Below are 13,897 nucleotides of genomic sequence, written 5' to 3' on the forward strand. Positions count from 1 at the left end.
CCCCAATCCAAAATGGGAAGCCCATGGGTCAGAGCACAGTGCAGATGCTCCCAGTGGCACGGGCAATGGGGTCTGGGGGTGTTGGTGCTGCACAATTCGCTCAAGAACGCTGGAAAGTAACACAGAGGCTGGATGGGAAGGTGTGTGGGAAAGGCAACGGTGAGCAGGAATAGGCCAGGAGGGGTTTGGGCTACTGCCAAGGAAACATCACTAGATAAGCTTGCTAGAGGCACAGTGGCCAGCCCAGCCAGCACTTCTCTTGGAAAAAGGGACGGGATTCAATCCTATGATGAAAAACTGACTGCCGCCTCAATGCAGGATCCTGGAAAAGCCCCAGTGGGCTTTTGGAAAAATTCCCACCAAGGTGGGAACAGGCATCAGCAACAACAAAACAAGGAGAAATTAATGGGGTCACCAACTGTGAGGCATTTCAGAGCCCACATGTGGGTTACAATGAGGATGCTGCAATCCTGGAGAGTGGAAATACCCCAACCTCCTAAAACCCAGCACTCAGGGAAAGGGTCAAATGGGGTTATCAGTCGACCCCAGAAGTGCCTGCAAACACACCCAAAAAAGAGCAACGTTTAGATCCTCTTCTTCAACACCTGCCTCAATTCCTATATATCCCATTTTTTTCCCCTAAAAAATAACTCACGCCTCTGCCATGTACACTCACCGAAATCGTTTTGCTTTATTGCATATTGCCATCTTAGAAAATGTACAGTCTCATAACATTACACAGCATTTCCCACTAGCTAGAACTACTAACATCCTTGCACCTAACAGACTACCTTAGTCACTATGAAGCTAATAAGGTCCAAGACATAAACTTTCGTTTACAAATTATTATGGATTTTTTTTGTTGTTTTGTTTTTGGCATTATTAAAAAAAAAAAAATCATCTTTAAAATACACACCCAAGAGAAAAGAGTGGCTACTTACACCAGCACCAATCTAAAAGTAGTTTTCGACAATGGCACATGGAATTACCTGCACACAGCCTTTGTATTTATTTATAGAGATATAATATTTTTTTCTTTTTTCTGAAAGAAAACAAAGAAATGGCAAAGTCAGCCTGATAATCAGGCTGTTGTAAAACAATTAAAAAAAAACAACCCAAGAGGTTTGGAAGGGCAAGAGGAAATCTGTCAGGAAAGGTCCTGATGTGGCACTGGGGTTGCAGAGGCAGGAACTGGGGTGGGTGCTGGCACCCAGGGACCCCAGGAGGAGATCACCCTTTCTGACCCCCACCACCTGTCCAATTAAACACGTGTGACCAACCATTCCTTAAACCATCAGAAGCCAAACTTTTTTTTTTAACCTTTTTTTTTCCTTCTTGTTTTATGTATTTTCAATTCCCCCCATAGTCCATTCCCTCAATTGTATCAGCCCCATTTTTTTCAGCCATAAATAAAAAATATAAATAGAGGCACTTTAGTTAAGGAATAGTATTATCATTACCTTTTGTCTTTATTTCCCCCTCCTTCTTAAAGCAAAGTGCTTAACTCCACCTTTGAACATAATCTGCAGGTCTTGCAGCTGCTTGGATATGAGGTGCTGGACTTTATTTTTGCGCTTACCTGCTTTATTTATTACTGCTTTAAATGCTACTCAGAAAGTCCTTTTTTTTTTCTCTTTTTTTTTTCTTCTTTTTTTTTAAATCTACAGTGCGTTAAACGTTGCAATGAAGAAAAGAACAAAATGGTAAAACCACAGCTCTTGACAACTCTGCTTCGAGAGAGATTTCACAGCTTTCACTCAGCACACAGACCCCGCGGCCTTCAGGTGCTTAGAACCATATTTTTTTTATACAAATTAGTTTAAACAGCACTTTTGCTATACAGTACATATAGTTAACTGACATCCCATACCCCACCAGTAATACCGATTATCTGACAAAAGAACAACCAACCTTATTTCAAATAGTGTTAATATCTAGTGCAACAGGGACAAACTCATCTCTCCACAGGAAAAAGAACAAACAAACAAAAAAAAAAAAGATCACAAAAGTATTGGTGGTATAAAAAGGTTTTGTTTTGCTTTCTTAAAAAACATACCACAAATAAATAAAAGTAAAAAGTAACAGTCCTCTATATACTCAGCATAATTTAAGAATAGAAATGTTAATATGTTAACGGTGGTTATTTTTCAATCTCCAATTCTTAATTTTCTAAACCCTTAAATTATTACTCCCTGAGAGCTCTGAATTATTTTTATTATTGTTTTTTTTTTTTTTGTCTTTTTTTTTTTTGGACTGACATTTGACAGGTAGTTCTGCTTACAAATTTGCAATGACAATGAACAGCAAACCAGTCAAAAAAGGACCTGGCTAAGAGACAAGTGTTTCTTGGCATCGCTGCTTCTGTGTGTCCGAGAAAAAAAAAAGGAAAAGAAGGTGGGTAAAAGCTGGTGGGTTTTACCCCAACCCCTTTGTATTTCAGAGACCTTTGGTCCTGACCCACCTTGACAGAGGATACAGTTTGTCCCATTGAACAGAAAGCAAGAACAAAAGTTACAACGCAAAAGTTTATGCTCTTCGTCTCCTCTGAGAACCGAACCTTTCCCACTGTCTTGGGCCGGAAAACGTTGCGAAAGTATAAATACATCAGTGTGGCGTTACAGCAAGAAGCACTTTGGGGTAAAGTTTGTCCTTTAGCAAGGTGGCAGCAGGAGGAAAAAGAGCGTTTCCCAAGGATGACGGGAAGAGCATCGCCAGGAGCGCCCGCGGCGCCGAGCTCAGGAACCAGCGCGAACGCACAGATCTGCGAGTTTCTCAGAATAACCACAACAATGAGAGAAAACAAACAAACAATGGATTAAAGTTCAGTCAACTTTGCTTTTTTCTTCTTTTCTTCTTCAAACCGCTCAGCTTGTGTGCAAGGCGTCCCCTGCAAACGGCCCTGGGGGGTTCTGAGCAGGAGAGCAGCAGCAGGCAGCTTCCCGTTGGCTTTGGGGCCATGGGGACAGCCAGCGGCTCGGGGCTGGGTCCTCTCTTGCTCCACGGACGCGGCATTGTGCTTGTGCATGGGGAGAACTACTTTTTGGAGTGGGGAGGAGGTGGGGCTGGCACTCACCAACGTGAGCTGCCCACGCACCTCCCTCCACACCCCCCGACCCGACTATATACACACTATATACACACACACACTCGCCCGCGGGGACAAAGAGCGTGCCACTGTTCCGCTTCCAATCGCAAGGCAGTGTCATGGAAACAACAAAAACCAAACCATAGCCACTTCAGAAAGACTGACCTGCCCGTCTTTTGCCGGGTTGTCAGTTTGTTTCTCAGAAGTTGAGCTTGGTGACGGGCCTCTCGCGGCCGCTCTCCGCCAGCTGGTTGGTGATGCGCTTGCGGTTGCGCTTCAGCTTGGTGAGGTCCTTGTCGAAGACTTCGCCCGAGCGCAGGGCTGACACCAGGTCATCGAACTCACCGCTCTCCTCCCCGGTCTCCTTCGCCTTCCTCGCCTTGCGCTCCCGCTCCCGCTGCTCCTTCAGCTGCAGGTCACGGCAGCGGGGGGAAAGAAGACATCTCAGTCTCACACAAGTGGTTGTGGGGTTGCCCAATACATGCATGGTGATCCCCAAACTCATGGAACAAGGGTGGTTTCCCACCCCAGTGCTTAGCACCTGAGAGCTGGTCAGGGTTATTGATAGACCACATCCCTGGAAGTGCTCCAAGTGCTTGGGCTTGGAGCAACCTGGTCTAGTGGAAGGTGTCCCTGCCCATGGTCCATGCCCAGAACCAGGTCTCTTCCAGTCCAAACCATTATATGATTTTGAGATTCTATGACACAAGTCAAAACCCCACAGCTGCTGCTTGTGTGTCACAGCAGCCCCTAGACAGCACCAGCTCTGCTGCACATTTCAGCTCCAAGACCTCACCAACCCAAGGTCATTATTTAATCAAGTAATCAAAAGTGAAAAGCCAGTGGGTCTAAGAGCACAGAAGCTCCCTTCCCCATGCCACTGTGGCCACCATGGGAACATCATGACACAGCTGCCACTCCCAGGTGCCCTGGGGGTGCTGCTGGACTCGCCAGTATGTGCTCACCTGTGCCTCCATGCGCGCCCGGCGCTCCTCCTCCTCCTTCCTCCTCCTCATGTTCTCATTCTCCTGCTTGGCATCAGTCACGGCTTGAAGGAACTGGTCAAAGATGCCAAAGAATTCATCAGGCTGCATTTTGTCTGTGTCTTCTCCAAAGTGCTTCACAGCCTTGGAAAACTGGAAGAGAGAGGACAGGGGTGCGTCACTCTTGGATAAATCCACTGGACTGGTGAAACCTTCGGCCTGATGGAGCAGAGTGAAACACTTCCAGCAGCCATGGCACAGAGCAGGGCTTTGCCTTATCAAGCCTTGATTTAAACCTGAAACAAATCACTGGGTGTGTTACCAGCAGCCCTGCAAGACCCGACCTGGATCACTCTCCAGCCCCCTCTCCCTATCTTGCCTTTGGCTCTGCTGAGCCTCCCCTGCCCCAGCTCCACTTTATTAACTAAGCAGCAGTAAAAACAAGGAAGCAAAATACTGTGGGACTGAAGACATAAAACTAATAGTAAACACGGCAGGGGAAGGGAAACTTGCACTTTTAAGTTTTTCTTTGAAGTATTTTTGGGGTATTATTTATCATTGCCACATGCTCTGCTATTGAAACCAAATGTGTTGGTGAAACTTCTAAAAGAGATTTCTGCCCAGGCTCAGGCACAGCCCTGGGCAGGGAAATAGGGAGTTTTCCGGCCTCTTATGCTGTTTGCACACCATTAATGTGAGGGAGTCGAATGAGGCTGTAGCAGAGGTCAGGATAGGACATCCACAATCTGCCAACATGTCCCAGTCCCCGGGCAGCCCCTGAGCTGTCCTTGGGACTGACACTCTTTGTTCTCACTTCCAGCTTGAAGGAGACTCTTTGTGCAGAGCAAGTTTGTTAAAATTGTGAAGGCACATTCTGGAGATAAGCACGCTTAAAAGAAAAGAAAAACAAAATCAAAGCACCAACAGATTTATTAGTTGCTTTGATTTTGCAGGGTAGACCAAGAGGAACATTTTTAAAGCCTGCCTGTATGATTTAGTTTTATTTGCAGGGGTGCCCCAGGCTCTTCAAAAGACATTTAGTGCATTTTTATTTCTTTGTTTACTTAAGAGACTTAACACTTCAAGATGCAGGGAGGAATCTGAGAGGTGCCACTATATAAGTCAATATAATTGAGGTTAATCTTACTGATTTTAATCAAGATATTAAAATTCTCTGCCATGTTACAAGAGATTCTGGTGGGGGAGGAAAGGCTGAAAATGTCCACATGTGATGTTAAGTTATAAAACAGGGATGTTTCTGCTTTCCTAAGAGAAAACAGGAACATTATTTGAATCTGGACATGTGTTTAAAAAGCAAAGAGATGGAGTGTTCCATACAGCCCATCCCACCATGGGAACAGCTGCAAATTGCTTCAGAGTGGATTTCCAGGGATGCTGGGGACCACGACAAGACCTTCTCCTCCAGGTCCAGCCAAGTCAGCAGAAGATAATACAGTTTGCAGAGCATTTGTCACCATCTCCCCAGTCCTAACTCACTGCAGAGAGTATCTGCCAGGTTACCACCAACAGTCCAAAAGGGTGGCCAGGGGTAGCCATGGCCTCAGGCAGGTCCATCATAATGCCCAAGCATGGGTCAGAAGGTCAGTGCCAAGCAGACACAGGAGAAGGAGGTGAGGCTGAAAAGTGACTCAGATCTCAGGGACATTGGTGGCCTTACCAGCTCTTTCGCTTCCATCAGGAGATCTTCGACATCTGAGAAGCTGAAGCTGGCCAATGTGATGAACTGGCTGACGACAGACACAAACTTGTCACCTGCTTTCTGCACCTGAGACTTCTGGAAGTCCAGCTCCTTTTGGGGGAAACAAAAAGGTAAATCTGGTCAGGCCCTGGCTGATGAAGGACACAAATACCATTGGCCTCTGGCAGTGGCATTGGGAGTGTGGCTGCATCAGTGCCAGGGGTCCTGCTAGCACCACCACTGCTGCTCCCCCCTGCCATGCATGACACACTGGATTACACTGCCTGAAGTAAGCTTTTAAGCCAAATCCTGCACGAAAGCTTACGGAAGCAGGATAATTCAGCAAAACCCAAAGTGGGTCCTTTGGGATGCCTCCACCATTTCATCACCACTCCAGCTGGGCTGCAGAAGTGCTCCCCAGCCCTCTGTGGTTTTACAGCCAAGGGGAGACCCCTCTGCACATCACAGGTCCTCCGTGGGCATCATCACTAGGCTTTCTCAGCCTCCCTTGATGCATTAGACATAAACCATGCATTGTACCTAAACACACATGGTAACTTCAGTGCCAAAACAGCCCTGAGAGGACAGGCACACGTGCAGGGCAGGAAGGAAACGCAAACAGATCTCCAGGATGTGAGATAAAAGCAGCTTCGCTGGGAGCTCCCTGGCCTGCCTCCCCAAGGAGGGATGCCGTGCTGCTCAGAGCCAGGCTGGACTACACTTTATTTAAATAATACTTACAGTCTCCACTGCTCTCAGGCCGCTTCTCAGAGTGTTTATTTCTTTCTCCAGCTCGGTCATGCTGTTGGAAATAGCGGGATGTTAATTTTCAGCCTTTCCCAGCAACATCTACAGCTCTCTGACCAACCTGACCATGGTTTTCCCACGGAAAAGACCCCAACCCTGCCCACATTGCCTCCTTTTTGCAGACCAGCGTGTCTTGAGCAGCAAATCTGGCTGACAGCCTCTAAGCTGGGACTATCTCAAAGTGGCTGCATTTGCTTGTTTTAAAGGAAAGCACTTTTCTGTATTTTTAATCAAGGGGACTGCACAGGTTTAGCAGCCTCCCGCCCTCTCCAAAAGCAAGGAGGGCTCAGGAGAGGGCCTTGCTGGGCACAGATTTCTCTCCAGGGCCAGCAGTGGATGGGGTCGTTGTCCCAGTGCACAGAAGACAGTTTTTCAGGGTACCACGGCTGGGTGAACACCAGGCAAAGCATCCTTCCGAGCAGCGAGGCTTTCACAAAGGGAGACAGCCCAAATATAGAGAAATAAAAATAAATCACCACGTCTGGCGCTGGCTTTGTTTACACAAGGCTCAAGCCCCTGATGAGCTTCAAATTCAAGTGCTTACGGGTTTCTACCACTACGTCTGAGGGGAAGCTTTCTCACAAAGGCTCGGTGACCACAGGCTTGATGCCTTTCCAGGGGTGTCTGTGCGAGGGCTGGGGTCCCTGGAAATGCTGACGCCGGGTCATGGGGCAAGCATTCCTGGCAGGTTTAGTCTGGGAAAATGCAGTTTTGGGAGCCCTGTGCTCCAGCAGTTCATTACTAGTGGTGGGATTGACAGAGGCGGCAATTTCTGCTTCACAGCTGCGGGGCTGGGGGGAATTCAGGGTTTTCCAGAGCTTTAGAAACTTTTTGGTTTCGCTCTAGATTGGACCAAACCCAAATGTTACATATGGTGTCCAGTTTAGAGCGAAATGATAAAGTTTAGGGGGGCAAAGAAACCCTCTGTGCAGGCGTTTTCTTTCCCATACGTGGGTCTGTGCAACAGCTGCAGATCCTGGAGCATGGGAAAGCTGGAGAGTCCGTCAGCAGGGAGCATGTCCTGCTCAGCCGTGCCCTCAGCTGATGCCTGCAAACTGAGCATCACACATCCACAGAACCACGGAATAACCTGAGTTGGAAGGGACTGACAAGGATCTCCAAGTCCAACTCCTGGCCCTGCATAGCCCCAGGAGTCACACCCTGTGCCTGAGAGTGTTGTCCAAATGCTTCTGGAGCCCTGTCAGGCTTGATGGTGTGATCACTGCCCTGGGGAACCTCTTCCAGTGTCCAACCACCCTCTGGGAGAAGAACATTTTCCCTGCACACTGAGATTTGTCCTGTCACTGTGCTCAATCCCAATGGCTGATGATTATTTTACATTTTACATTTTATACATGAGGATGCTTGTTTTGTCCAGTACACATCTTTCTTGGGAACCCACCACTGCTACAAAGGACCTTTGAAGCTTGGAATACCCTCAAGCCACTGTAAACTCTGCGCGTATTTCACAGAATCACAGAATGGTTTGGGTTGGAAGGGACCTCAAAGCCCATCCAGTTCCAACCCCCTGCCATGGGCAGGGACACCTTCCACTATCCCAGGTTGTTCCAAGCCCTGTCCAACCTGGCCTGGAACACTGCCAGGGATGGGGCATGCACAACTTCTCTGGGTAACCTGTTCTAACTGCACCCTCTCTAAAGAGGTGCAGTTTCAGCCCCTTTACATGTCCACAGCTAACACAAATATGCCCTGGATGCAGAAACATGTGATCTTTGCTGCTCACATCCCTGAAGCACCAAAGCCTGCAAGCTCCTGCTGGAGTTTAAAACCAAGACAGAGCCTCATTGATTTCAGAGGTATTTCAGCACATACTTGAGGGCTTTGCAGGGCAACAGCAGGTTCCTCCTGAACTTAAAGGTTCAGCCTGTATTTAAGGGCCTTGCTGAACTGGGGCAGCCTGTTCCCAACAGGTCACCCAGCAGGGTTAAAAAACTGGTTGCAAACCCCAGAAACTCCATGTTTGGTGCTAAAAAGAGGGGCAGGCAGGACCTGGATGCAGGTGAGCCCCTCACACAGCTGCCTGGTCCTGCCCGTGCTGCAGGCAGAGCCTCCCTGGCACATGAAGATAAACAGCTGCCCTGTATCTGCAGCCACACCGCAACCGCTTCCTCCCGGATTACTTAATGTACCATTAGAAATTAATTAAATGCTTTTGCGGTGAGATAACAGCAGGAAGCGGCTGCTCCAAGCAGCTCTCCTCCCTCAAACTCAGAAGTTTAGAGCCTTTGCTGCAAGCACTGTGATTTAAAGCCGCCAGGTGATGTTTGCTTCTGAGTCCGGGCTGCTCTGGGCCATGGCATGGGATGGGATAAAGCCCAGCAGCCAGGATCTGGCCAGGAGGGTGAGCAGGGGTGGGGTGATATGGAAAAGCAGGCTGAAACGAGGGGAGAGGCACTCCCAGTGCTCCCTAAGTGCCACCTCAATCCCCGCTTACTTGACTTTGGCTGCCTGTGGGATGTCTCGCAGCTCCTCATGCAGGCGGAGGACTTTGGGATATTTCTTCTCCACAACAGTGATGAGATAGTGCAGCAGGGTGATGTTCCTAGGAAAGAGGAGCAGAGAGGTCACTATGGCAGCATCTCGGGGAGCTCATAGTTCAGTCAAAACCCCTGGTAAAGAACTGTTTGAGGATTCCTGCAAGGATGCTGCTTTCTGCCTGGGTGGGGACACAGGATGGGTCAGTCCCATGCACAGCCACAGTGCAGAGCAGCCTGGTCCCTGCAAGCAAGGGTCCTCCACAGGAGCAACCCAGGGGAGATGACTTGAGTGTCACTGCTCTTGTCCTCCACTGTCTTTACTGATGGATGAGACCAGGCAGGTTTGAGACCTGAACCAGCTCCTCTCGCTCTGTGAACAGAGCTCAGCAGGGGAGAGCAAACCAGGCGATGGCTGCATCAGCATGGGAGAGTGGCACAGGGGGCTGCCATGGAGAAAAGCCCCTGGAAACCCTTTCTCTGGCTCTTGGCTTCTTCAAAGGGGTTAAAAAGCATTTGGAAGATGATCCTACTAATCAGCCTTGGCTGCAGTTTAGCCAGCCCAGGAAGGAAAGCCCCCCATCAATCCCTGCACAAATCTGCAGCCCGGCTTCCCTCGAAAGCTGTCCTGCTCAAAGAGTGCACACTCACATCACTGGGTGAGCCAAACTGGGCAGCAGGAGGAGGGGACTGCTCCCACACACTCATGTCCCAGAGGTAATACTAATGACCCCTCCATTCCCCCAACATCCCTGGGGCCCGTGGATGCTACCAAGGATAAAGGCAGGGGCTGCTCACTTGTCAATGCTGGACTTGGTGTCCGCAATCTTGTTGAGGCTGGAGATCTTAAACCCAAAGGCGTTGCCCCTCTGGCCCTTGTTCATGTAGTTCCCAAAGGCCAGGACCACCTCCAGGAGCTGCTGGAGGCTGCTGCTCTGCAGCACTGCCTTGGAGCCGGCACGGATGGCTGAAAGCAGAGAGGGATAGGACATTACCCCTGGCACAACAGCCCACCACCAGCAACCCCTTCAGTATCCCCAAGGAGTGACCACCAACTCCTTCCCTTCCCCTGTGTCACTGCCAGCTCAGGCTCATCCCAGCACGGAGGATGCTCTTCTTGTGAGCGATCCCTGTGCTGGGACAGAGTCCCTTAGCAGATCTGGTCACTTGCCTTCCACCTTGGGTTTGACCTCTGCAACTCTCTCCGCAAACTTCTTCTTGAAGTAGAGGGACTGCAGCCTTTGCTGGTAATGGTTTATCCTGGAAAACAGAAAGGAGGTGCAGGTTGAGCTTTGCTTGCTCCAGGCAGAGCTCCATTGCTCCACTGCTCACAGCTGTGCTTACAAAGCACGCTTGAGCCACGGTGATTAAAAAATAATGACCCCTTTTCTCCCTGAAACTGTGCTGGGATGGGAAAAATTGACAACTGAAGCTACAGCTGTCCTGGGGTAGATCCCAGTGGGTTCTTAAACACATGCTTAAGCCTATCCTTAATTCAGCAGGTTCAACAAGTGGATTTTTACACCCTATTGGTATGAACAAACAGTTCTTTCACAACCACTCCTAAGCAAAGGTGCTGATGAGGTCTGGGCTTCCCACGGCTTTGTGATGAGCTGCAGCTGGAGAGAGGCTCACCTAGGACCAGAAATAATCAAACTGGACCTTCTGATCATCAAAATGATGGCCTGGGCTGGAAAGCCCCTTTCCTGGGCAAGTCGGGGATGGCTCTGCTCATGTCAGGCTTGTGTTCAGGCTAAACAAGATCTCACTTGTATGCACATGGCAGTCTGATTTGAGTCACTTGGACCAAGGACCCACGGGAGACATGCTCACATACAGGGCCATGAGCTACGCTGTTTTACTAATCAGAGGTGACAAAGACATCACACTCGGTTACAGACCACAAGGCAAATTAAAAAGCCGTGCTGGAAATCAAGGAAAACATTTGCACCAGCACACTGTGCTTTCCAAAGGATGAAGGCATAGGAGCAACACTTGGGCGAGAGTCAGTGAAGAAGAAAGGTGACCTGCGATAGAAAAGCTCATTCTGAGCATCACTGAGCCCCGAGGGCTCAGGTCTGAACTTCACAGCTCCATCCTGCCTGCCTTTGACACTCAGCAACCACACGGCGTGTTGCCCCGGTGCTCATCAGTGCGTTTCTCGGGGAGCACGGGAGCATTTCTATTTTTGATCTCCCAGTGCAATCTCGAATTATAAAACTCGCTGACCTTGCCAACAAGTGACTTGCTTGAAGTTCAGCTAAGAAATTCAGAGAGCTAAATGCTCAGTTCAATTTAAATAAGGAGCTTCAAGATTTTAACCCGGCACCTCTAGAGGATGTGCATGCAATAGATAAGGTTATTCATCCCTGAAGACTCCTAAGTCTTAAATGATTGCTACCAGGAGCAGGAAGAAATGACATTTCCTTTCAGTCTCATATAGTCTCAGGAGCCCTAGGGATGAGTCAATCCGGAGGTGAGGAGTGGGACTCATCTACACAGCAGGGCAAAATGTATACACATCAGGCTTGAATATTCATTAGAATGAAAGGGAAAGGAGCATTGTGTTACCATTCTAACAGCACTTCCCACCTGGGCCACAATGAATCATAGAATGGGTTGGGTTGGAAGGGACTGAAAGGTCATTTAGTCGCAACCCCTCTGCCCTGTAGGGACATCTTCCCCTAGACCAGATTAGATCACAGAATCTCAGAATCATCAAGGTCAGAAGAGACCGTCAAGATTTCCTAGCCCAGTCATCAACCCAGAACCACCACGATCACCCCTAAACCATTTTCACCAAATGAGAGGGAAAATGTGTCGGGATATGGTGTGGGAAGGAAACACCTCCCACCAGAGAATCCATCTCCCCATCCCTCTCCCCTCCTCTGTCCAGCTACTGCTTGTATGGGAGCACAATCCTGATTTTAGGAGCACAATCCTGATTTTAGGAGCACAGCATCACAAATGATCCTTATAATGTGAAGCACCTTGCCTGCCTTCCCATCTGCTTGGCCCACTCATTTCTTGATGTGAAAAACAGTAAGAAGGGCTTATTTCCCAAGCAGGCTCCATGAAACACCCACCTCCCAACCAGCCTGTGCAGCCACTGACCAAAATGTGTCCCCTGAGCCACCAACCTGCTCATTTCAAAGAGGAACCGGTCAGCCTTGGCCATGCGGTCCAGCTCGTGCTTATGCTCTTCCAGCAGGTCAATGTCACCCTTTTCAGGAACAAACTTCAGGAGCTAAACAAGAGAAAGCACAGTGGTGGACATGAGGTCCATGCACAATTTTTCAGGAGCCAAACAGTGACTTATTTCCTTGAATCTAACACTTTTTCAGCACGTACAGACAGTGACCCCAAGGCACCTGTGAAATAAGCGTTACTGCTGTCCCTGTGACCTTCCTCACATTACTCCAGCACATCAGTGTCTTTTGCCTCTGCCCTGGCCTCACTCTGCTTTTACAACAGATGTACTGAGTCTGCTCCAAGGAGGTTTCAACACCAGCTCTGCCAGAGGAGATGTCAGTCAGGGACTCCCATTTGCTGCAGCTCTACTTATTAGCAGATGGAAATTTCGTGCAATGAATCCTCCCACGTCTCTGCTCGAAGTGCAGTTACCAGCTCAGCTTTAAGGACAGGTGAACAACATGCTTCCAAAGGGACTCAGATGGGATGAAAAATGGGATTCCCCTTTTGAGGACTGCACAAATACTATCTAAGCTTTCAAAAATAAATCACCACTGAGCACAAACTTCAAGCTGCAGCCACAGAACAGGCAACTGGCCCCACCTCAGGGTCCCAGGACAGACCTGGGTACAAGAATGGCACGTGGGGGCCATGCTGCTCCCAGCACTGATGCCATGACCAAGCTGCTGCTCCAGCCCACCTGGGTGGTTTGTCAACATGTGGTAAATAATTTGGGGCCTGACACACTCCAGGCTGTGCTTTGGTCCCAAGTACTTTGCACAGCGTCGTCTCAGCATGAGGCAACCACAAAGGAGCATGAGACATGTTGCCCACCTGTTCCAGCATGTCTTTTGGGAGGTCCTCCTGCTCATCCATCGTCAAAATCGCTCGTTTGATCTCCTCATTCGAGAGTTTCAGCCTGGGAGGTGGAGGGAAAGGAGAGTTATTCCCAGTTATTCCCCAGCAATCGGGGGAGGCTCAGGAGTGTTTCCTTACACACCTGTGCAACAGCTTAACCCCCAGCCAGCAGCAGCATCACAAACAGCTCTATCCAGCATGTTTTGAAGAAGGATGTGTGAGAAATGTGGTAGGACCATGCTCTGCCAAGGCTCAGCACAGCACAGAGCAGCCCTGGCCCTGCTGCAAATGGGGGGGGTCAAACCTCCCCAGGCAATTCCCTCTCCCCACACCACAGCTGACATTCCCTGTTTCACTGTTTTATAGTACTTTATGTAAGGATTGTAAGCAGTACATGAAATATCCAACTTTCAATGTAACTCTTGCCCATAGCAATGCTGCTCCTGCAGTTCCAGCACCCCCAAAGGCCATGGGGCCAGGGGGTCACGTTCCCACCGGCAGCACAGCCCAGCCCAGGCTCAGGCATGCAGCTCAGCACTGCCCCTGAACCCACTGCCACAACCCCTAAGGAAAATCTGGCCAATTTCCACTGCTGTTCTTGGATTTAAACATTGCCTCTCCCACTTCTCCCAACCACCTTCAGCTGAAATCTTCCTCTAGGAAGAAATGAGAAGGAAATCCAAAATTTGGACAAGTGGATGCTCAGGACCCCAGGAAACCCATCAGTTTGGTTTTCTTTGGAGGGGTGGGGATTCAATGCACTTCGAAGTGTAAGAAG

The 13,897-nt window shown here is 49.0% G+C and overlaps 1 protein-coding gene across 3 annotated transcripts in view; it reads right to left on the minus strand.

Annotated features, from left to right (window-relative positions):
* Positions 1-667: 667 nt before the first annotated feature.
* The window catches only part of DAAM1 (dishevelled associated activator of morphogenesis 1), a 90,604-nt gene continuing 77,374 nt past the window's right edge, over positions 668-13,897 (minus strand). For all 3 annotated transcript variants that reach the window (XM_069018526.1, XM_069018527.1, XM_069018525.1), the window contains 9 exons: positions 13,096-13,180; positions 12,210-12,316; positions 10,241-10,329; positions 9,868-10,036; positions 9,030-9,137; positions 6,509-6,569; positions 5,747-5,878; positions 4,051-4,221; positions 668-3,494 (listed from right to left, as the gene is read on the minus strand). In XM_069018526.1, the coding sequence (XP_068874627.1) occupies positions 3,285-3,494; positions 4,051-4,221; positions 5,747-5,878; positions 6,509-6,569; positions 9,030-9,137; positions 9,868-10,036; positions 10,241-10,329; positions 12,210-12,316; positions 13,096-13,180 (1,132 nt within the window). In that variant the 3' untranslated portion in view covers positions 668-3,284. The remainder of the gene's footprint in view (positions 3,495-4,050; positions 4,222-5,746; positions 5,879-6,508; positions 6,570-9,029; positions 9,138-9,867; positions 10,037-10,240; positions 10,330-12,209; positions 12,317-13,095; positions 13,181-13,897) is intronic.

The sequence above is a fragment of the Aphelocoma coerulescens genome, chromosome 5 (genome assembly GCF_041296385.1).
Source record: "Aphelocoma coerulescens isolate FSJ_1873_10779 chromosome 5, UR_Acoe_1.0, whole genome shotgun sequence".
NCBI classification, from domain to species: Eukaryota; Metazoa; Chordata; class Aves; order Passeriformes; family Corvidae; genus Aphelocoma; species Aphelocoma coerulescens.